General features: G+C 43.4%; 1 protein-coding gene across 1 annotated transcript in view; it reads left to right on the top strand.

Moving 5' to 3' along the window:
- TMPRSS15 (transmembrane serine protease 15) overlaps window positions 1–22,221 on the top strand; it is a 505,254-nt gene that overhangs the window by 354,149 nt on the left and 128,884 nt on the right. The window contains exon 19 of the mRNA XM_040338815.1: window positions 19,340–19,435. Coding sequence (XP_040194749.1) covers window positions 19,340–19,435 — 96 coding nt within the window. The remainder of the gene's footprint in view (window positions 1–19,339; window positions 19,436–22,221) is intronic.

Below are 22,221 nucleotides of genomic sequence, written 5' to 3'. Positions count from 1 at the left end.
GTTGGCATTGATGGGCACTGATAAAATGGCACTAATTGGCTCTGATAGGTGGCACTGATAAGCACTGATGAGGCGGCACTGGGAGGTGGCACTGATGGGTGACACTGATGGTTGGCACTGATGGGTGGCACTAAAGGGCACTGATAGGTGGCACTGAAGGGCACTGATAAGCAGCTATGATAGATGGCACTAATGTGCACTGATGATCACTGATGGGTGGCACTGATGGGCACTGGTATGTGACACTAACAGGCAACACTGATCTGTGGCACTGATTATGAGACATTGATGGGCATTGATTGGCAGCACTGGTGGGCATTGATGGATGGCACTGTGGGCACTGGAAGGTGACACTGTGGGCACTGGCAGCTGATACTGGTGGGCACAGAAAATGCAGCCGCGGCTTTCTGTGTGAGGGACCGATGTCCCTGTGACAGAAGCCGGTGATCGTTTTTTTTTCCTTGTTCTGACAATGTAAGGAAAAAAATACTGATTAGTGAGCTTCCTTTTACATCACATGATCAGCCATCATTGGCTGACAGCAGATCAAGTGGTAAGGGGCCGGGATCGACCCCCTACTCTGATCATTAAGTCTCATAGAGTCTGTGATCACAGAGCACGCCACGCATGACCCACAGGGATGTGCAGACAGCACTTGCTCATGAGGACATCCATGGATGCCTCTGGTGTCCGATCAGCCCCTAACCTGTCCACTTTTATGACATCCCTGAAAACATATTTTTTCAGGGAAACCTATCCCACACCCACCTAACAATTCATTCACAAATCATTCCCCGCATCAATTACCTTTTTTTACCACTACACCCTCCCTTTAGAATGTAAGCTCTACGAGACGGGCCCTTCTTTATTGAACTGTACTGTAATTGTGCTGTGCCCCCTCTACTTTGTAAAGCGCTGTGTAAACTGTTGGCGCTATATAAATCATGTATAATAATAATAATACTAAATCCCCTAGTAATCAAAGGCCTGCACTTGCTTTAATCAATAGGAAAAGAAAAATAAGCTTGAAAAGAAAAAAGTTGCTCAACACAGTGGCAGGCACAACTATATGACCCTTTATAAATGTTGCCAAAACATAGCCTCTCAGAAACTACCCTCAGCTTTCCCTTTAAATTGAAACTGTGGCCAGACTACAGTCATTCACATATTTATAGTCCTATTCATACATTCTGAATAGGCAATAAATAACAATTGATACAAGCACTCACTGACATCTTTAGCCGCAGACATCAATTTTTCTGTAATGAGAAAAAAATGTTCGGCGCTATCTATCTATAATCAAACACTTATATCAAGAATCTAATAATGAATTGCAAACATGAATATTCTTGTTAAAGCACTAATAAAGTCATTACAAAATGTGTGTTTGTATCATTCCATTGAAACCATCACAAGCTCAGGTAATAAGAAATCATAAAGTCTCATACACACTGGATGTTATAAAAACGTCAGTAGCATTCACTGTAGAAAGCTTTAGCTGTAGTTTTTCAGCATTTTTGCAGTAGCGTGTTTTAAGCGTTTTTTTTTTGTGTTTTTTTAGCTGTAGCTTTGTTAGCAAAACTATACGCCATAAAAGCCTATGGCTCAAAAACGCTGATAAACACAGGATAGCCACATTTTTCTGCTTTTTTTTTTTTTTTTTTTTTTTTAGCGTTTTTGAGCTTTTATCAGAGTTAGAGCATTTTTACAGCTGAAGAACTCCTTTCGAAACCCACTAGTTCTGGGGGGGGTTTTTCCAGCAAGAAAACGACCACACAATTGTCAGTTAAAGTGACACAGTGTAAAAATAAATATTGTGCATATCCTGTGAAATAATAATAAAAAAGCAAGCAACTAACTGTGTTATACTACACAAACCAAGAATAAAGAAAAAACAAGCTGCGCCAAATTGAAAAATTGTTAGTGAGAACTAACAAACATGAATACCTGTGTGGTACAAATCTGTGAATAAATAAATAAATAACATTGATCCAAAAAAAAAAAAATTGGACGCAAATAAAGCATATATGGTGATCTTATACAGTCTATGATACTCCAACTAGAAGTCCATATGTATGGTGCCAAACAAGTGGTAAGCAACAGTGTCCAGAAAGAGAAAAAAACAGGAAGTAGGGTTTCCAAACTTCAAGTGGTGAGGAAGTATAAACAACCCGGAAAGTGATAACAGGATAAACACCTCCACCTCAAAAAATGCGGACCCTTACCAGCTGGTGTTGACCCCTTGTTACAGGAGGTCAAATAAAGTGTGTATGTTGATAAAGTATGTACCGCTTCTACCATCGATCAGCAGCCTCAAAGTGACACAGTGCCATATTGCGAAAAATGGCCTGGTCTGTAAGTGGCTACAATTTATGGCAGAAACACATCTAAAAAAAAAAAAAAAAAATGGGACAGGGCAACATAAAGCAAAGTTTCTTACTAAGTTTAGTTTATACTAAGTTTAGTAAGTGGTACCAACAAGGAAAAACTGGAAGGACATATTGCAACTAATTAGGTTAGCTGCTTCCTATGGGGGCACTCGTGCATGCTCGATTCTGAAGTGGGCATTTTGCGTCTATTCAGACATACAACCAATGCCTCCCGCTGCTCTCAGCCAAGCTTGCAAAACAGGGAAGAGGAAAGAGTAGCTACTGCAGACATGCACAACATTGGGCCAAGATCAGGCTCAGGTGAGCATTTTTTTTGGGGGGGGGGGGGGTTGCTTTTAATTTTTTTTTTACCATAATGCAGAAAATGCATTAAAGTAGATGTAAGCCCACTCTCATCCTTTCTAAACTACTGCCATAGTGCTGATATACAGGTCTCCTGCATGTATCCTTACTTGTCAAATGTTTCCCCTCTGTCTGTTATAAGAACTGAAAAACTGCAGATTCTGTGGGAGGATCTGTTGTCTGGAGCTCGGTGGGTGGAGTCGTGATGTCAGTAGACTCCCTGCCCTCCCCTTGTCAACATGCATTTTTTCCTGTGCATTCCTTACACTAAATGCTGCTATGATCACCAACATCCATTCAAAATCCAGAAAAGTAACCACATGACTTCAGAGTGGGGTGGGAATTATTATACAATTAAATTAAATTAAAATAATGCCTGTCTCCAGGCTAGTGCATGAGATATGTGAATAACCTGTCACTCACATCAAGGGGGCGGAACGGACTAAGGGTTTTCTCTTTAAGTCCATTTTATTTCACTGAACAATAAAAGAGGATTGCTCAGAGCTGGATTTACTCTGTTTGGCAAGACTGGGCACAGATGATAGGAAATCGTATACTGTACATTGTGACATAAAAAAAAAAAAATAAATAAAAAACAATTCAGGTTTACATCCACTTTAAGGTTAAAAAAAAAAAAAACTTTTACCTTTATAACCTTTTTAAGTTTTACGTGAATGCATCAGAGATAATTTTACGGAACAAAATATTGTTTAAACAGTAAGCAGGTAAAATAGTGCAAACAAAAATATTTACGGAAAAACGGAAAATTGTATACTCACCTTTCCGTAATTTTCCTTTCCTGACGCATCTTCATGGCAGCACACACTGGGTTGTGACTCCGCCCCCACAACCTGACAGGATTGGTTAGCTATAAATTTGAAGGGGAGACGCCCCGCACCATTCTCTGTATATATCATCATAAAACAGCAGGGCGGGCATCTGTGTGCTGCCATGAAGATGCGTCAGGAAAGGAAAATTACGGAAAGGTGAGTATACAATTTTCCGTTTTCCTGACGCATTCATGGCAGCACACACTGGGAAATAACTCGCCAGTCGGGAGGGTGCAAGAAAACAGTAATATTTATTCTCTATAGCGCTGAGGAATTGGCTCTAAGAACAGATCTGCCAAAGTCGACGGTAGCCAGGAGAGCAGAATCCACTCTGTAGTGAGAAATGAAGATGTGTTGGGAAGACCAAGTTGCTGCTCTGCCTATGGTTTCCGGTGAAATCCCGCAATATGCTGCCCAAGAAGTGGCCACTGCCCCTGTCGAATGAGCCCTAATGCTCTTTAGGAGTCGTAAGTTGCTGGATGGAATAGGTCTCCGTGATAGCCCTAACAACCAAGAGGTAATGATACGGGGAGTAGCTGGCTGACCTCGTCTGCTCCCGTGTGGGATAATTAAGACAGAATCCGTCTTCCTGAGATGTAGCTGTGAAGTAACTGGAGATGGTAGGTTTGACATCCTAGGCATGGGACTCGCCCCTCTCATTAGTAAAAGACGGAAGGACGATGTCCTGGTTATAATGAAGGGAGGAAGTTACCCTTGGATAAAAATGGTCTGAGGGCTTCAGAACCACTCTGTCAGGGGAGAACACTAAATAGGGGTTCCGTAGCCATAAGTGCTTGTATCTCCGACGTCCTCCTAGCTGAGGTGATAGCAATACGGGAAGCCATCTTCAGAGCTAGGTTCCACGGTGAGACTAAGTTGAATGGAGAAAAGGGTGGATTGGACAGGGCCTCGAGTACTACACAGAGATCCCCTGTTGGAAAGGCTGGCCTCCTAGGTGGTCTGATCTTACGCAGGCCCTGAGGAACAGAGTGACCGGATGATGAAGAGCCCATCTAGTACCCGTCATGGCTGAAAGGGCGGATACTTGCACCTTCAGGGTACCCGGGCCCGGGCCCTTGTTAAGCCCTGACTGAAGAAATTCAAGAATTTGAGATGGGATTCCAATCTCTTTGCTGCGACGACACAAACCTCTCCCAGATCCTAGTATAGGTGACATCAGTAGAGCTCCTTAGAGCTTGTAATAAGGTTGATATTACCTCCTGAGAGTATCCTAGTTCCCCTAACCTAGTCCTCTCAACTTCCAAGCTGGCAAATGCAGCTTCTCTGGGCTGGATGGAAGAATTGCCTCTGATGTATGAGATCCCAGGTTACTGGAAGATGTATTGGAGGCCGCGTACCTAGTTGTAGCAGGGTCGTAAACCATGGCCTCCTCGGTCGGAACGGTATTAGTACAATAACCGTGGCTGAGGACCTCCGAAGTCGGGACAGGAATCTTGTAATCCGAGAAGTTGGAAGAAAAATGTACCCCAGCTCGAAGCTCCATGGAAGAACTAGGCAGTTCGTCCCTTCGGCTGATGGAAAGTGGGCTCTGGACAGGAACCTCTGACACTTGGAGTTCTTTGGCGTGGCCGCTAGGTCGACTTCTGGTATTCCACAAGTTTTCGTAAGAATGGAGAATACCTGTTGGTTCAGGGACCATTCGTTGTTTGAAAGTGTCTCTCGGCTTAGGTAGTTGGCCAACGAATTCTGTGTTGCCGGGACGTATACTGCCCATAGATCTAACAGGTGCACTTGTGCCCTTTCCAATATGGGCAAACTTCCTCTTGAAGCGTGCGACTCCTGATGCCCCCCTGTATCTGGATACATGACACCGCTACTTGTTGTGCATCCTGATCAGGACACTCTTCCCCTCTAGAAGAGGCGCAACGGCCAGGAGAGCCTGAAAGGCTGCTCTGAGCTCTAAAATATTTGACACTATGCCCTGAGCCCGAAAGTGCCACTGTCCTTGGGCTACTTGGTCTAGATAGTGTGGACCCCATCCCCCCTGGCTGGCGTCCGATGTTACTACTTCTGGACTTGGGGGAACTATTGGAATGGACTCCCTGAGGTGTTACGGGTGTGTCCACCACCATACTAATTGCTTTACCCAGTTCGGGATGTGAATGGTTTGGAGTATTGACGTTCCATTCCACTGTCTGAGAAAGGAGTTCTGTAAGACTTGCATGTGTCACAGGGGCCACTGTATCAAAGGTATGGATGCTGACATGGACCCCCGGGTACTGAGGCAGGCTCTGACAGTAGACGTCTGGATGATAGCAGATTCTGTACCTTCTGGAGTAAGGGCTTCAGCCTCTCTTGAGGGAGTTGCACCCGGTACAACCTGGTATATTATTCTGCCCCTAGGAACACCTTGACTTTCTGAATGCTCTGGGTGCTGAGGCAATGCCAAATGGGGGGCACCAAAATTGGAAATGAGATTGATAGATTAAGAACCGAAGGGACCTCTGGAAGGCGGGATGATCGGGACGTGAAGGTAAACGTCCGAAAAATCTAGGAGATAGCATTCAGTCTCATACGTCCACTGTCAACAAAATGGACTGAAGGCTTTTCCAATCTGAGGGCCTCTATTTTGATCGTCTGTTGAACCTCTTTAGGTCCAGGACTGGACGTAGATCCCCTGTTTTTTTTTTTTTTTTGTACCAGAAATAAAGGGGAATAAAACCCCCTCCCTTTCTGGTGCGGAGGTACTTGGTAGGCTGGAATGTGTTCCCTGGCAATGTGCCCATGAATTTACAATTGTGACCGGTCTTGATAGAGGATAGTGTCCATGAATCTGTTATACGAGTTGCCCATATCCGAGCGAATCTCTTGAGTCTGGTGCCCACCTGAGCTGGGTGGGCAGACGGACCCTCAAAAAGGACTTCTGCTGTTCCCCGGCTGTGATAGCCTTGGCTTACTGTACCTCCTAAATTCCCTGCCGGGACGGTAGGATCTAGCATCCCTGTACTTGACAGGAAGATCGCGTCTGTAAGCGGGGCCCTTCTGGGGCTCTGGTCTCCTATCGGAGGGAATCAGCCCGGATTTTCCCCCGGTAACCTTGGAGATGGCCAAGTCCATCTTTGTGCCAAATACACTTGAGCCGCCATATGGAGTTTTGCACCAGTTGATTTTGATGCTGCCTCCGCTATCCAGGGTCTCAGCCATAAGGCTCTTCCCAGTCATGAAGTCGCCCCCTCAGGAGCCGTAAGCCAACTTAATTTCCCTGCAGGGAGGAGAATATCTTCCCCTGGTCGGCTCCTTCTAGAATGGAATTCTCAACGTTAGCCGCCCATGCAGCGATAGTTTTAGCTACTGCCGCCATGGTGATAGCCGGCCTACTAGCGTCTCCTGTCGTGGAGCAGGCTTTCTTCAGTTCTATATTGATTTCACGATCAAGAACGTCCCGGTTGGTAACTGCATCTTCAATCAGTAGAGAAACGTCTCTAGCGAGTCGCATTAAAGATGAATCGACCGTAGTTGCATTGATCAAAGAATTGATCCTAGACTCCCACAAGGGGTACAATCTGCAAACTTGTTGCTCATACTGGGCCGCTTATGCGATCTCCCAGTCATCCTTTATAAGGTTTTCATGCTCTTTGATGAAGGGAAATGATTCAGGACCCCCCTTTCAGCACCAGGAAATATTTCTGAACCTTTAGAGGTTCTGCCATAACCCCTTCCCAGCTGATCGCTTCCTCGACTGAATGGGCAAATGGTTCAACTAAAAGAAGAGACAGTCCGACGCCTGCTCACAGTCCTCATTCTTAGAGAGGGTTTTTGCAGCCTGGCATAACGGCCGGGTGCTGGGCGATGTGCTTGGGGAAGGATCGCCCACAATTGATCCCTGTGCGATTCTCCTAGGAGCTCAGTATATACTCTGGCCTCCGAATCCTTGGTTACTTCAATGAAGCACGAGCGGCAGGCCAATTCCCCTGGCAAGGCTGGCGCCCCGCATATTTGGCAAACATTTGCTGTGGTGCGGGTAAGATAGCTCCATCTGGGATGAAGGTAATCGTCTGCGGTGGGACCAACTATGACAAGAGTGGCTGTGACGCGAGCGGCTATGCCTTGATTGAAGAAAGCAAGAGGGTAACCTTGAGTGACTTCTTGCGCCTTCTGCCGGAAGCATGGCTAGAATCTCCCTCTGTGCCGCAAACTTGCGTCTTTTGACCCGACAGGGCTACCAAAACTGTAGCGTCAGTGGCCAAGCTCTCTTTTTTGTCTCTTCTCTACTTACCACCTTCTGGACGGCCTCTATACCTGGTCAGCTGATGGTGGTCTGCGAGGGCAGTGGCCCCCATGAGGATAGCAGGGAGACAGCCCGGAAAGGTGGGAAAAAAGAGAGAAGGGAAAACATTACAATATGTCCCCCCCCAACATTTCTATTTATTAAATATAATGATTTTATATACATTAATTTCTATCCTTATTTTATTTTTATTTTTTTGAATTATATTAATTGTTTAATTATGGATATACTTTCTCCTATAATATGTTATAAATTAATATATAAATGTATTATATCTTCTATCCTATTTGTTCCTATTTTTTTTTTTTTTTTGTGTAATCAATTGGCCCAGGCTGAACTGGGACGAGCCTGCACACACCTGGTGCAATCTTCACTCTGAGAAGAGCAGAGCAGCAGGACTGCAGCCAGAACTACAGAGCGATAGGACTGTTTCCTTTTTTTTTTTTTTTTTTTAAACGGCGCCGCCATTTGGAAGAGGGCAGAGGAGACCGGCGGCATCATCACTGAGCTGCGTGCATGCGCAGAGCGCTGAGGGGTACGCGGCGGTGACCCCGAGAGTATGGGGTGTCAGAGGAACCACAGGGCTCAGCAGAGCTGAGAAAAAAACAACAGGCAGGCAAAGGTACAAAACGGACTAACCTTAGGTGGCAAATGTAATGATACAAATACCTTTGTGGAAGCACACACTGCACTGGAAGGAAAGACAGAGCGAAAGTGGGGGCCACTGCGAGATTTGAAGCTTCTTTAAAGCTTGCTACAAATGCCAGTATAATTCCAGAGCCCCTGAGACCACCAGAACAGGGGTTCCCACCATGAAGCTCATTTAGAGACTGTACAGGAGGGACTTCCAAACAGGAGAGGCTGAACCTGCTGGGGCGATCTGCGGTAAGAGGCATGCTTCTTGCTTGTTCGTCCAATCTGTCAGGTGAGGATAAAAAAAGAGAATGGTGCGGGGCGTCTCCCCTTCAAATTTATAGCTAACCAATCCTGTCAGGTTGTGGGGGCGGAGTCACAACCCAGTGTGTGCTGCCATGAATGCGTCAGGAAAATAGTATTACAAATGAAAAAGAGACAATAATGCAACAGAAAACAGAAAGGTGTTAAGAATGAAAAATACCTAACAAACCTGGCTCACAAAGTCTAATCAATGAGCAAGATCGATCAGTGACTATCATAAGTCTTGGCAGACTTTCCTTGTTTTGATGGTAAAAAGAGAGCTGTAGGCTGTGGATGTAGTCCCCTTTCTCTGGTCTATGCGGGGGATGTTGACAGAAATGATTTGACCAATCAAGAGGTCAATGAAGTGGCGATGTCACAGGTTTATGATACGGGTAAATATGGTCTTTTCTTGGCTGTACGGCTATAATATCAGAAGTTATGAAATATACTGAAGTTTGGATTCTTCAGGATGGGATGAACATAAATTCCCTTAGGAAAGTGATAGCATTCTGGATGTGTTCCATGTATGACCTCAGGCCTCAGTTAGATATTTACAGCTCTGGCAAATGCTGTTTATTAGTTTGCTGCTAAATAAAAATCAACAGGATGGTTTCTGCTATTCCAAAGTCCCTTTGAAATGTCCAGACCCTTAGAAAACTGTTTAATCAAGTTAAATGACTAAGCAAATGCACTCTTGCGACTAAGATATAGCTGACACGTATTGATGTGCCATCCTGGAGAAGTTGGACTGCCTGTGCAACCTTTATAGGGTCCAAGTATCGCCTCGTGCATCCTATGCATTAAGGTGAAAAAACACCTTGCTGTACCTGGCCCCCCCCGAGCCAGCGTTTTATTTACGTGATTCACAAATTTCCATGGCCGCGATCCCGCGTTGCTCTTCATTGGATAGATTGATAGCAGCACAGCCATTGGCTCCCGCTGCTGTCAATCAAATCCAATGAGGTGGCTGCCAGGGGGCGGGGCCAAGTCATACACTCAGCAGCTATGGCCGCCGAGTGTATAACACGGGAGAGCGCACAGCAAGGTAACCCCCTTTTCGAAGAGAGCTTCCCAGAGGGGGTTAGATATTGCGGGGAGGAGCTGCGAGAGCCGCCGTGGGACCCCAGAAGAGGAGGATCGGGGCCACTCGAGGGGTGCGGTCCGCACCGGGTGACACCCGCTAGAGGGGTGACACCATCCCGACGAAGTTATACAGCGATGCGCTCCTGTCCGGCCAGGTTCTCGGCACCCACCTGCACTCTTGCAGCATCGCTCGCTGCCGCCTGTTACACTAAAGCCGGGGAGGAGCCGCCTAGGAAAAGCTTTCCATCCCCGGCTCTAGTGTAACAGGCGGCAGCGAGCGATGCTTCGGGAGTGCGGGTGGGTGCCGAGAACCTGGCCGGACAGGAAGAGCGTGTCTTAAAGGTCAAGAGTAGGAGCCTGGCAGGAGGGGCAGGTCTCACACTGCATTAAACCGCGCTCTATCTGAGGTCTGTGTTCAGAGGGGTGAGTGCTAATTATACAGGAAGGGGGATGGGTGTCTGTGCTGGCCTGGAAAAGGGAAGACCTGCACCCACCTGCACTCCTCTGTACTACCCACCTGCACCCTGAACTCAACTTCATCTAAACTTCATCTACCACCCACATGCACTGTGCACCCATCCCTCTGTACCCCCCTGCACTCTGCACCCTGCAATCTGTACCCACTCAGCACCCTGCACCCACCACCCACCTGCACTCTGTGCCCACCTGCATTCTTCACCCTTCACCCTGTACCCTGCACCCACCACCCACCTGCACTCTGTACCCACCTGCACCCTGAACCCACCTGCACCCTGCACGCTGTACCCACCTGCACCCACCACCTACCTGCACTCTGTAATCACCTGCACTCTGCACCCTGCACTCACCTGAACCCTGCCCTGTGTACCCCCCTGCACCCTACACCAACCTGCACCCTGCATTCTGTACCACCTGCACTCTGCACCCGGCACCCACCACCCACCTGCACCCTGCACTATGTACCTACCTGCACCCTGAACCCACCTGCACTCTGTACCCACCTGCACCCACCACCTACCTGCACTCTGTACCCACCTGCACTCTTCACCCTGCACTCACCTGAACCCTGCCCTCTGTACCCCCCTGCACCCTGCACCAACCTGCACCCTGCATTCTGTACCACCTGCACTCTGCACTCTGTACCCACCTGCACCTACCTGCACTCTGTACCCACCTGCACTCTGTACCCTGCACCCACCTGAACTCTGCACTCTGTATGTAGCACGCTCAACCCACCCCCCTACTTTGGGGGAAGGTGTGGTGCGAGGTTGAGTTCCTGCACCTTTTCCCTAAAAAGAATGCCCTGGGCGACCTGGGGGGGGTGACCATTTGTTTCACCGCACCGGGTGACACCAACCCTAGTGACGCCACTGGAGGAGGTAAGTATAACATATTTGTTGTTGTTTTTTTTTTATTAAAAACTGAACCTTTGCTATCACTTTAAGTCTCCTATGGAAATGAAGACCACCTCATGGTGCAATCCACATGTTCATTGTTAAACAGTTCAAATACAATCCAATAATTTGAAAGCTAATGACTGCACTGATTTATTTTATATATATTTTTTAGCACTTTACTTAGGCACACATGCTTTTACAACAAAATAAAATGATGGCAATAATTTTGTTTCTGCCAAACAGCTGATCCCGAAATATTTTTATTTTTTTAAAGAAATTGCCTACTTATATAAATAATACAGTACATCATGTAAAGTCATATAGCTAAACGCTTCTAAAATCTGTCAATGTGTAATCTCTAAGCCTCAAATCTGACATATTACAGTTTTAGGGTAAATGTCAAGCAGACTTACTGCTTATTAACTAGGAAAAATAGTGGACATTCTATTTGAATCAAACATATTTTTTGTATACCTGAGCTTATGTGCGTCTGGGTGGTATTATCTTCAAGAGCTGCACTGGATCAGGATTAGTGACATGTCAGAGCTCCCAGCCAAATTCCTTTTCTGCGGGAGTGAGATGTTAGTTTGCATAAATTTTACCGCTGGAAAAAAGAAATAGCAGAACTTATGTGGCTTAGCATGGGTTAACTGCTTCTTTTCAGAGCCTGCGTACCTCTTAGCTGAGCCCTCACCATCTGGTAATTAGGAAAACTTTGCTGGAATATTTTTTTAAATACCTTTGAAATGTTAATGAAAACTTTTGCCATGTTAATGGTAAAATATATTTTCAAATTATATTCGGAGTGCAGTTTAATTAGTCTGTAACAAGTCCTAGTTTCTCTGGGACACAAACAGCTATTTCTAAAGGAGCGGGTCAAAAATGTCATTTTCATTTGAGAGATTGAATATCACAGAAATTGTGACTTAGTCATGTTTCTTTTCTACTGTTTTGGTTATAGATCAAGGCAAGGTTAGTGCCTCTGTCAGGGTTTTATTATTGTCTGTCTTCATTTTCTCCTTACGTCATGTCCTTATGACTGCGATAGCTGGGACAGAAAGTCAGAGGGACTACCATCATTGACATAAGAACAGGAAATAAAGGGACATCTCCACCAATGGGGACATAGACAGCATAAATCCTGATAGATGATCTAACCCAGGGGTGTCCAAACTTTTTTCAAAGAGGGCCAGATTTGGTGAAGGGAACGTGCATGAGGGACGACCATTTTGCCTGACATTCTTAGAACCATTACAATTAAATTCAAATTAACGAATACACTGCCAAACAAGAATTCTCTTGCCTTTGTGGCTGTGTGTGGTAAAGAGTCTAAGGATGAGCTTGGGCGTGTTATTTGGATATATGTATTTATTGGCGTATAACACGTACCTTCACTTTAAGAGGGAAGTTTCAGGAAAAAAAATAAAAATTTAAATAAAGAACTGTGAAGCAAAATAAGGGTCAGTGCCCATCAATGCTCGAATGCAGCCTCACCATTGCCATCAGTGCAGCCTGATCCATGCCCATCTGCAGCCTTGGAGAGAACAGGGAGGGGGCGGGACAAGCGCCAACAGATTACATACAGGAGAATCTCCTGTTTACTCAGCGGCCTCTTTAATACCTCTTTAAAGTCCCGCCTCCTTTGATAGACAGAACAGTCCTCCAATGACAGCCCAGGAGATTGGAATTCCTTTTACAGAGGCCGCCGAGTAAACAAGAGATTCTCCTGTATGTAATCTGACGGCACTCATCCCGCCCCCTCCCTGGAACAATAAATACAGTATATAGCAGTGCGCATCACTTGGGGATTCGTTGGGGGCCACAAAGATATACATTTACAAATTACTAGTGGGTCCGCATGAAACCGGACCACGGGCCACAATTGGCCCCCGGGCCGGACTTTGGACATGCCTGATCTAACCCTTTTCATACTATCCAAAGCAAAGAACATGGTTTGATTGAAGTTCAATTTTAAAACAATTTACCCCCTTAATGACCAGGCCATTTTTTTGAGATACGGTACTGCGTCGCTTTAAATGACAATTGCATGGTCATGCAATGTTGTACCCAAACAAAATGTATGTCCTTTTTTTTCCACAACTAGAGCTTTAATTTGGTGTTATTTGATCACCTCTGCAATTTTTATTCTTTGCTCTATAAACAAAAAAAAGCGTCAATTAAAAAAAAAAAAAAAATTTGCAATCATAAATATCCCCAAAAAATTGTAACCTTGTAAAACAACCCATTTATTTTAACCTCTTATGGACCGGTACACACAGATATACTGCGGCCCTCCTGCATGAAATCAAGTACCTGTACGTGATTTTCTGCACTGGGTCTGGGGTGCGCACCATTGGCGACCCGATACCTGCTGGGACCCGGAAGCCCAGAAGCCAAAGAGGTCATATGACGGCGGCCCGGAGGGACAAACTGTTCCTGCCGCCGTCATATGACAATGGGGTGGTAAAGACATGGTTAAGCTCCATGTGCAAAAAGGGATCTTTATTTCTAAGAGTTTTATAGAATAACCACAGAAGTTCATCCCAGCAGAATAAGCTAACTGTTTCAAAGAGGTGTTATAGGTTTAATTTACCTATACCAAAAAACTGCTTATGCAGATAAGGGGAGTCTGTAGAGAAATACAAACTGTGCACATATGACCAAAGTTGAATAATGCCCTTCCTTGGGATAGGTGTATGCTATTTACCTACCTCAGAAGGCTGACCGGAAAACTCCTAATATGTTGCTAAGGTTGTTGCTATCTGACCCTTAACTGTTATTGTTCACCTTCACCATCACAGGCGTGAGTTCTAAAACACAGAGCTCAGAGCTACATCATCAGGGGAGAGAAGGAGCATGTGAGGGGATTTAAATCAGAGAGAGAGCTCACTCCTGTGATGGTGAAGGTGAACAGTAACAGCTGGGAGTCCCTTAGCAACATTCTTAGCAATGTCCTAGGAGTTTTCTAGAGTTGAAATTGAAGCACCACACCACTGCTAAGAGGTCCAGATACAACTTTATTCCATTAAATGTCAGGGGGAGAATTCAAAAGGCATCCAACACATTTCAGGGGTCTAAGTTCCCCCTTCATCTGGACTAGATAGGACATAAGATTGTCATAGCAATCTGATATCAATACAATATAAATAAAAAAACAAACAGAATATTAGTAATGAGAGTTTCAAAATATTTTCACAAAAATTAGAAGATGACTGCTGAACAAATATGATACATTGTGGGTGATATGGTAATCTAATTAAAATGAGAGAAAACATAATTAAAAAATTGGGTAAAAATTCTAGAAACTAGTATGTATATAATTTGAACCATACAGTTTGTGTTAATAGGGGAATCCCTCCCGCTGAACTATTGTTCTCCTGATGGGGAGGCTGTCCCTGACAGGAGAACACACAGTGATTATTGCTAACGGCTGTAGCCGCTGGCAAAAATTGCATAAAAAACCTGTCAGGCAGGTTTTACCCAAGTTGATTGATCGATTAACTTGGGTACAATCAGCCCACCCATAAATGTTTTGGATCTCGGCCTGTCCCTGCTGAACCGGCTGAGATTCAAACCCTCTATGATTGGTTTAAGGTTTGTTCTGCAGTGCTGTCCCTTAATATTAATTATAATGTTTTAGGAACCCTTTGACATACTTCAAATATCTATCTGTAAAACTAAATTGTATAACGTGACTAATAAAACAACTATTAAAAAATACAATAACACAAAGCAGTATTGTTTGTGTCCAGAAAAATTTGATTATTTAGCCCAAACCATGCATCCTTCTAAATAACCATTTCTTTCTCACCCTGATCCTATAAGGGGAAGATTTTTAAAGTGGAATTCCACCCATAAATATAACATTACATCAGTAGTTTTAAAAAAATGTCATTAGTCCTTTAAGAAAAAAAAACATTTTTTTTAGATGCCTTCAAAGTGTTGTTGCTAGGCAGAATAGTTAATCTTCCCACTTCCTGCACCTAGGTGCTTAAGCTTCCTAACCTACACCGCACAGACTCCTGGGAATGTAGTGGGTGTAACTTTCCAGGAGTATGTGCACTCCCCAGTCTCGAAGAATCATGTGACTTGGACAGTACAGGTGCTGAAACCTGATCTGAAACCTATTACACTGCTTGTGCAGCACTGAGCATGTGCGAGATCTGCAAGGCTGAAATCCAGGAAGTCATACAGTCTGGCTTCATGATGCCCACACTTAAGATGGCCCCAGTCAATTTCTATTTTATAAAGTGTCTAAATGCTGTAAAAACCTAACAAAACGGACCTTAGTTTACAGACTTACTTTACTAGAATACATTAAGCTTGTGTATTACAGGGGTATTTATATTTAAAAAGTGAAATTGTGGCCGGAACTCCGCTTTAATATCTGGCTCTACCCACGACAAGTAGGAGGAATCTGCAGGGCTATGTTTCAAAGACATGCCCTACAGAACTAGTGAGGGCTCTGAGGAGGAGACCAGTCACTCAGCACATAGTTTTGACTTGGAGGCAAAGAAGCAGCACAACAATAAACCTGGGACACCTGCTTATTTTCCTTATTATATTTGCCTGGGCAATTTTTTTTAGCATTGTATGAGGCCCAGGCAGGAAAATGTACAAAATAAGTGTCTGTTGTGCCCAAAAGCAAACCTTCTGATGAACTATTCTCCTCTTTATTCGGTTCTAGCAGCATTAAAGCGTATGTTAACCCCCAAAAAAATATGGATTCTGCTCCTTTAAAGCATGTTATATGATACAGTGCTTGTCCTTGACCCAAAAAACCCTGGCTGATCCTGTCAGTTCCTGCCCACCCCTATGTAAACTGATCACGGTAATCATGGCTGCTGAGCCCTGACACTGTGGTCAGTATGCTTGCCTCTGTCATCCGGAGCTCTGCTCTCTCCTTCCTGCTCTTGTGTCCTCCTCCCTCCTCCCCTCCCTGCCTCCTGTGTCAAGGTCCACCCCCCGCCCCACTGCTGCTGTAATAACATGTCATATGTGGGGTGGGGGTACACATGAGATAATTATTACTTCATGAAAGCACCGCCCCTGCAATGTATGGAAATATAAAAGGTAGAGTATGTAGTGGGGCTTTGAGTGTGCCAAGATGGAGAAATTATATAGAAAAAGTTGAATTCACCATCCTTAGATGGAGCTGTTTAAAACAATGAATAGATTACAATAATTGAATTAAAGTTAAAAAATGTTACTATTTCTTTGGTTCAGGGTGTGTGTAGATCCTGGCGGTATATCGTAGAAGAGGCCTACGCGTTTCACGGGTAATCCCGCTTCATCAGGGCCTATTAAGCTGTCACACAGAAAAATCATAATGAATAGATAGTAATGAATAGATAAATGGATAGAACAATATTCAGAAAAATCAGTTTTCAAACATACAGCAATGGTTTTGTTCCTACAATGATCATGCATCAACTAAAGGAATAACACCAATAAAAAACTGCATCCTGTGGGATGCACAGAATGCATAATAAAGATGGCGTAAGCCATTCGCAATATTTCAAGCGTATTACATCATTTGTTATAATCGAACATGTAAAACTACAAAAAGTTTTGCATGGTGCCCAGCTGTGTTTCATATTTTAAAAAATTAATTTAGAAAGAATATGAATAAATGAGTAAATAAATGAATAGAATAGTTACGTGGATAGATTATATATCAGTTTTACCTTGTAAAGTATGAAATTGGTATAGTAGCCCAGGGGGGATTTCAGCGTGTGTGTGTCCCCATGGCTTGTCAGTGGACAGATGAGCTTGCTCCTATCCCTCCGGATCCAGTACTTGATCCACGATCCGTGCCAACCTCAGGGATTCCCTCTCATGTGTCCGACCGGACGAATCAGGAACACTCAAGCCCTATATATTCAGCAAACATTTTCACTCTCATTTCAGTCCATTTCTCTGCACCTCGGGTTTACAGTGCATATTTTTTGCATTGTCTTTGTTTTTTTCTCTTAGACCCGGTAAGAGGTTTGGGGGTTTTTTTTGTGCTAATTTCAGTACTCACCACCTAATTATTATCATATAGAGGGATTTCAGTTTTCCTCTGCTTTCCGGTTCGGACGGGTGAGGCTATCCCCACGGGCTCCCCAGGCTTTATTGTTTCCCCCTAGACTACTATACCAATCACATACTTTACAAGGTAAAACTGATATATAATCTATCCATGCAACTATTCTATTCATTTATTTACAAATTTATTTATATTCTTTCTAAATAAATTTTTGAAAATATGAAACACAGCTTTGCACTATGCAAAACTTTTTGTAATTGTACAAGTTCGATTATAACAAATGATGTAATACGCTTGAAATATTGCGAATGGCTTACGCCATCTTTATTATGCATTCTGCGCATCCCAGAGGATGCAGTTTTTCATTGGTGTTTTTCCTATCGTTGATGTATGATCATTGTAGGAACAAAACCATTACTGTATGTTTGAAAACTGTTTTTTCTGAATATTGTTTTATCCATTTATCTATTCATTACTATCTATTTATTATGATTTTTCTGTGCGACAGCTTAATAGGCCCTGATGAAGTGGGGTTACCCGTGAAACGCGTCGGCCTCTTCTACAGGGCCGGCCCTACCATGGGACCCGATGGTACCATTGTACCAGGCAGCACTTTCAGGGGGGCAGCAAATTTCCTGCCTGCACGCCATCCCATTCCGCCAACTCCACTCTCCACTCCACTGTGGGGCTAATTGCCGCCCAACCGCTCCTCTCGTTCCGCTCTCCGCTCCACTGTGGGGTTAATTGCATGAATAGAGCCATAACGGGTCCTTTTTATACTCCTATATACATGTATAGAGCCATGATAGGCCACTTTAGTTATCATGATATAAAATAATGGATGTGGGGGCATTTTGGTGGGCGTAATTTTTTTTTGGGGGGGCCGCATTTCATTCTTGGTACCAGGCAGCACAATGTCTTGGGCCGGCACTGCTCTTCTACAATATCCCGCCAGGATCTACACACACCCTGGACCAAAGAAATAGTAAAAAATTGTAACTTGCAATTAATTGTGATCTATTCATTGTTTTAAACAGCTCTATCTAAGGATGGTGAATTAAACTTTTTCTATATATTTTTTAAATAAATCCTTGCAAAATGTATTCATTTTGTCTGACTCCATCTTGGCACACTCAAAGCCCCACTCCATACTCTACGTGCTGTAATAACATGATTTATTGTATATAATGTACTCTGTTTTACAATGATATCTCCCCCTGTGTATGTGCTATATACAAATAAAAGCCGTATATCTGTAAGTGCTGATCGGTGGTCACATGACGTGACGCATCTCTCCGACTCTCACCTCCTCACCTCCCCCCCTCCAGATTGACATCACCGGGGGGGGGAATCTCAGCCCCTCCCACTGCAGCTGTGAGATGGAGAGAGGAGAGATGCAGCACATCTCACGTGACCACTGAACAGCACTCACAAATAAGGTATATACAGCTTTTTCTTTTATACAACACACACACACAGGGGAACATATCATTATAAGAGAGTGGATTATATAAAGTACATGTGAGTTAACAAATCCTTTAAATGCTCAATATTTTTACCTTCATGTATTCTATGGAGCTCAGGAGTGAGCCTGCTTGGGTGCCCCCATAGCAATCCACTTGCTATGGGGGCACTCGGCCAGAGGGAGGGGCCAGGTGCGCCGCGGGGGGGTCTGAGAAGAGGAAGATTAGTGCTGCTCTGTGCGATACAATTACACAGAGCAGGTAACAGGTTTGTTTTTTTTTATTTGTTTTTATCTGCCTTTAATATCACTTTAAATTGGGATAAGTGACTATTAGGCAGCACAGACAACTTCTCTAGTAGACCTTGCCCCTCAGTAAGGACCATCTACAATATATCTGTATTATTTCACTAAAATTAGGTTCATTTCCCACTATTCATTGCACCACAGATTAATCATGACCTATCTGTTTTTTTAAAAGAAAATACAATGCATAAGCAGCACCTTCAAATTTCCGAAAATATACCTTAATCGATAATCACTGTGCTGCTTTTTCTCTATTGTTTTGCTTGTTTTTTTTTTTTATGTATTGTATACAATACATCATGTCATAAAAATTATGTTTGTTCTACTCTAGAAATGTGAACGTATCATCACCTGTACTGTCAAGCTCAACTGGGCCATTTGCAATATTAGTGCAAGCTACTGATGGTACTCTGGGTCTTCAGCTAAGGTAAGGACCTTAACAAGTAATAAAATAAAGTCTCATACAATTTCTTATATCAGTAATGTAAGAGCTGCGAATATTACAAAATTCATAACAGTGATTTATTGCATAGATGTGTTTATTCAGTGGTGTGCTCTATTATTATGGGCAAATACACTGCTATCTTTGTATGAGCAGAAATAAGCTATGTGAAGATGTCATTTACTTATTACAAAGACGGTCGATACAGATTTTTACATCGTTTTTCAACAACATGAAAAAAATGTCAGTTTTTGATAACCAGCATGAAAAATATCAGAATAAAATGTGTGCACTTTTCCTAAAAAGTAGAGAAACCCATAAAATGATTATTTTATTATATCTTGTAACTATTTCTATATATCTATAGAGTACATGTCTTCTATTCATCCTTTATATTTCAGCCATTTATCCCTATGTTCTTTCTTTTTTCTTATTCATGACCTATTTTGGGGATATAAGAAGAATCATAATCTAGCAGCCTTTTGAAGCTGATTTTCCCTCCTTTCTAAGTATCTGCTTTAGTAAATTGGCATCCCACGGAATGTATTTAGGAACAATGCTGACTGTCTGTTCCAGTTAATCACGAATAAAGGAATAATACACATCATTCTGAATATTCAGAATTTGCATATTTTATTGCTTGCATATTTTATCTGGAATTGCATTTGACTTACAAATCAAGTAAAAGATATAAATAAATGTATTGCACTTGTAAATTAAATGTTCAGATTTAGTTTTTCTCCATGAGTTATTTTTTTTTTAAATAAGAAAAATTCAAGCGTGCAGTGGACAAAGATATACTGTATATAATCGAGTAAAAGCCGACCCGAATATAAGCTGAGTTTAATTTTAACACCAAAAAATGGGAAAACGTATTAACTCGATTATACTGTAGGACTAGGATGGGAAATGCAGCAGCTACTGTACGTGGAAAAGAGGGTCAACAATGTCCATCTGTCGCCTCCCTGTGCCCATTTGCAGCCTCATTGTCAGGGCCACCATCAGGGGGGTACAGGCATTACACTGGTAACGGGCCTACATCTACCCAGGGGCCCGCAGGAGAGAGGTGTGCTGACACTTGCAGATTTTCGTAGCACCCCCCCATCTCTGCTTGCATCAGGAGAGAGGTGTGCTGACACTTGCAGATTGCACTTGCATCAGGAGAGGAAAGAGAGGTGAGCTGACGCTACTCCAGGGGGGTCATGCCTAAAGCTGTGTAAGGGGCCCCAAAATTGCTGATGGCTGCCCTGCTCACTGTGGCCATTGCATGCCTCACTGTGCCCATTTGCAGCTACACTGTGCCCACTTTCAGCCTCACTGTGCCCATTGTATGCCTCACTGTGCCCACTGCATGCCTCACTGTGCCCATTGTATGCCTCACTGTGCCCATTGCATGTCTCGCTGTGCCGATCTGCATTCCTGATCTCCCGCTGTTTCACGCAGTCAATCTGGAGCTGTCCAGTGTAACAAAGCCCTGCCTCCTCATCTTCATTCGTGATAGGCAGAACACTCAGTTTCCCAGCAGTGAGTCAGTGTTCAGTGTTCCGCCTATCACGGACGAGGACAAGGAGGAGGCAGGGCTTTGTTACATTGAACGGCCGCCGACTGACTGCGCGAAACAGCGGGAGATCAGGTATGCGGATCAGAGAGACTTGACTATAAGCTGAGGGGGGCTTTTTCAGAAAAAAAAAATGATAAAAAACTCGGCTTATACTAGAGTATATACGGTATATATATTTTCTTTTTCAATCAACTGATATCAGAAAGGTGAAATCTATTGGCTACAATAGGTTTCTGCAAATTGTACTTCAGCTTTGCTCTTAGCATTGCTTTACCTGAGCCAGAATCTGTCAGTTTGCCTTTGCAAAACACCACTCATATGCTAAAATAAATTTTGAACTTTTACTAACTGTGGTCATAAATGTCAATTCAGTGGCCTGGTGTCAGGGTCAGGCATAAAGCAGAACTTTTTTGGCAATCCTAAGAATAAATAATAAATGCTTTCTATTGTTGGAATTGCTTATATTTTAGCTTGTTGGAAAATGTCAGAGATCATTGCTCTTAAAGCAGTAGTAAACCGCTGCAATAAATAAAAAAATAAAAAATTTCCCCCTGAAAAATAATAGAATAATGCACTAATATGCATCCCATATTAGCACATTATAAAATACTTACCTTAAAATTAAGCCCTCCAGTGGTATTCTGTGAGGGCTTCCATCTTCCACCGATCTCCCTTCGTCCCGGGTTTGCGGACTCCAGCTGTGTCAGTGGCCAGAGGCATGATGATGTCACCCCCATGCACGATGACGATGGATACGGCACATTATGCTAGACCTTTAGAGCGCATGCGCTGGTGACGTCGCCAGCTGCATTTAGGATGAATGTCTCCTAAACGGTGCATGCTTAGGAGATATTCATTTTACTTACAGGTAAGTCTATATGATAGGCTCACCAGTAGGTCAAAATCACAAAGTGGACCGCTTTAAGGGTTTTAACTGGCCCCAGAATACTCTTGCTTACACCATCTCTTTTTTGTCATCTGCCTGAATTAGTAGATTTCCAGTCCTGGCATGGGAAAACAGGCATTTAAAGACATGTATTAAAAGCAATAGTTATCAAGGATTCTATGTACATGTTTAAATTGTGTGAAAAACCTCTGGTATTGGGATAATATTGGCAACAAAAAACAAATTGTATAGAAAAATATAAATTTATTGTACAAAAACATCATTGTACAAAAACATCATTGCTTCCCCAGTGCTACGTCACTG

This window comes from Rana temporaria, chromosome 2 (assembly GCF_905171775.1).
Source record: "Rana temporaria chromosome 2, aRanTem1.1, whole genome shotgun sequence".
Lineage (NCBI taxonomy): Eukaryota > Metazoa > Chordata > Amphibia > Anura > Ranidae > Rana > Rana temporaria.
The sequence above is the reverse complement of the archived record's forward strand: the minus strand, read 5'-3'. Positions and strand labels throughout refer to the sequence as shown.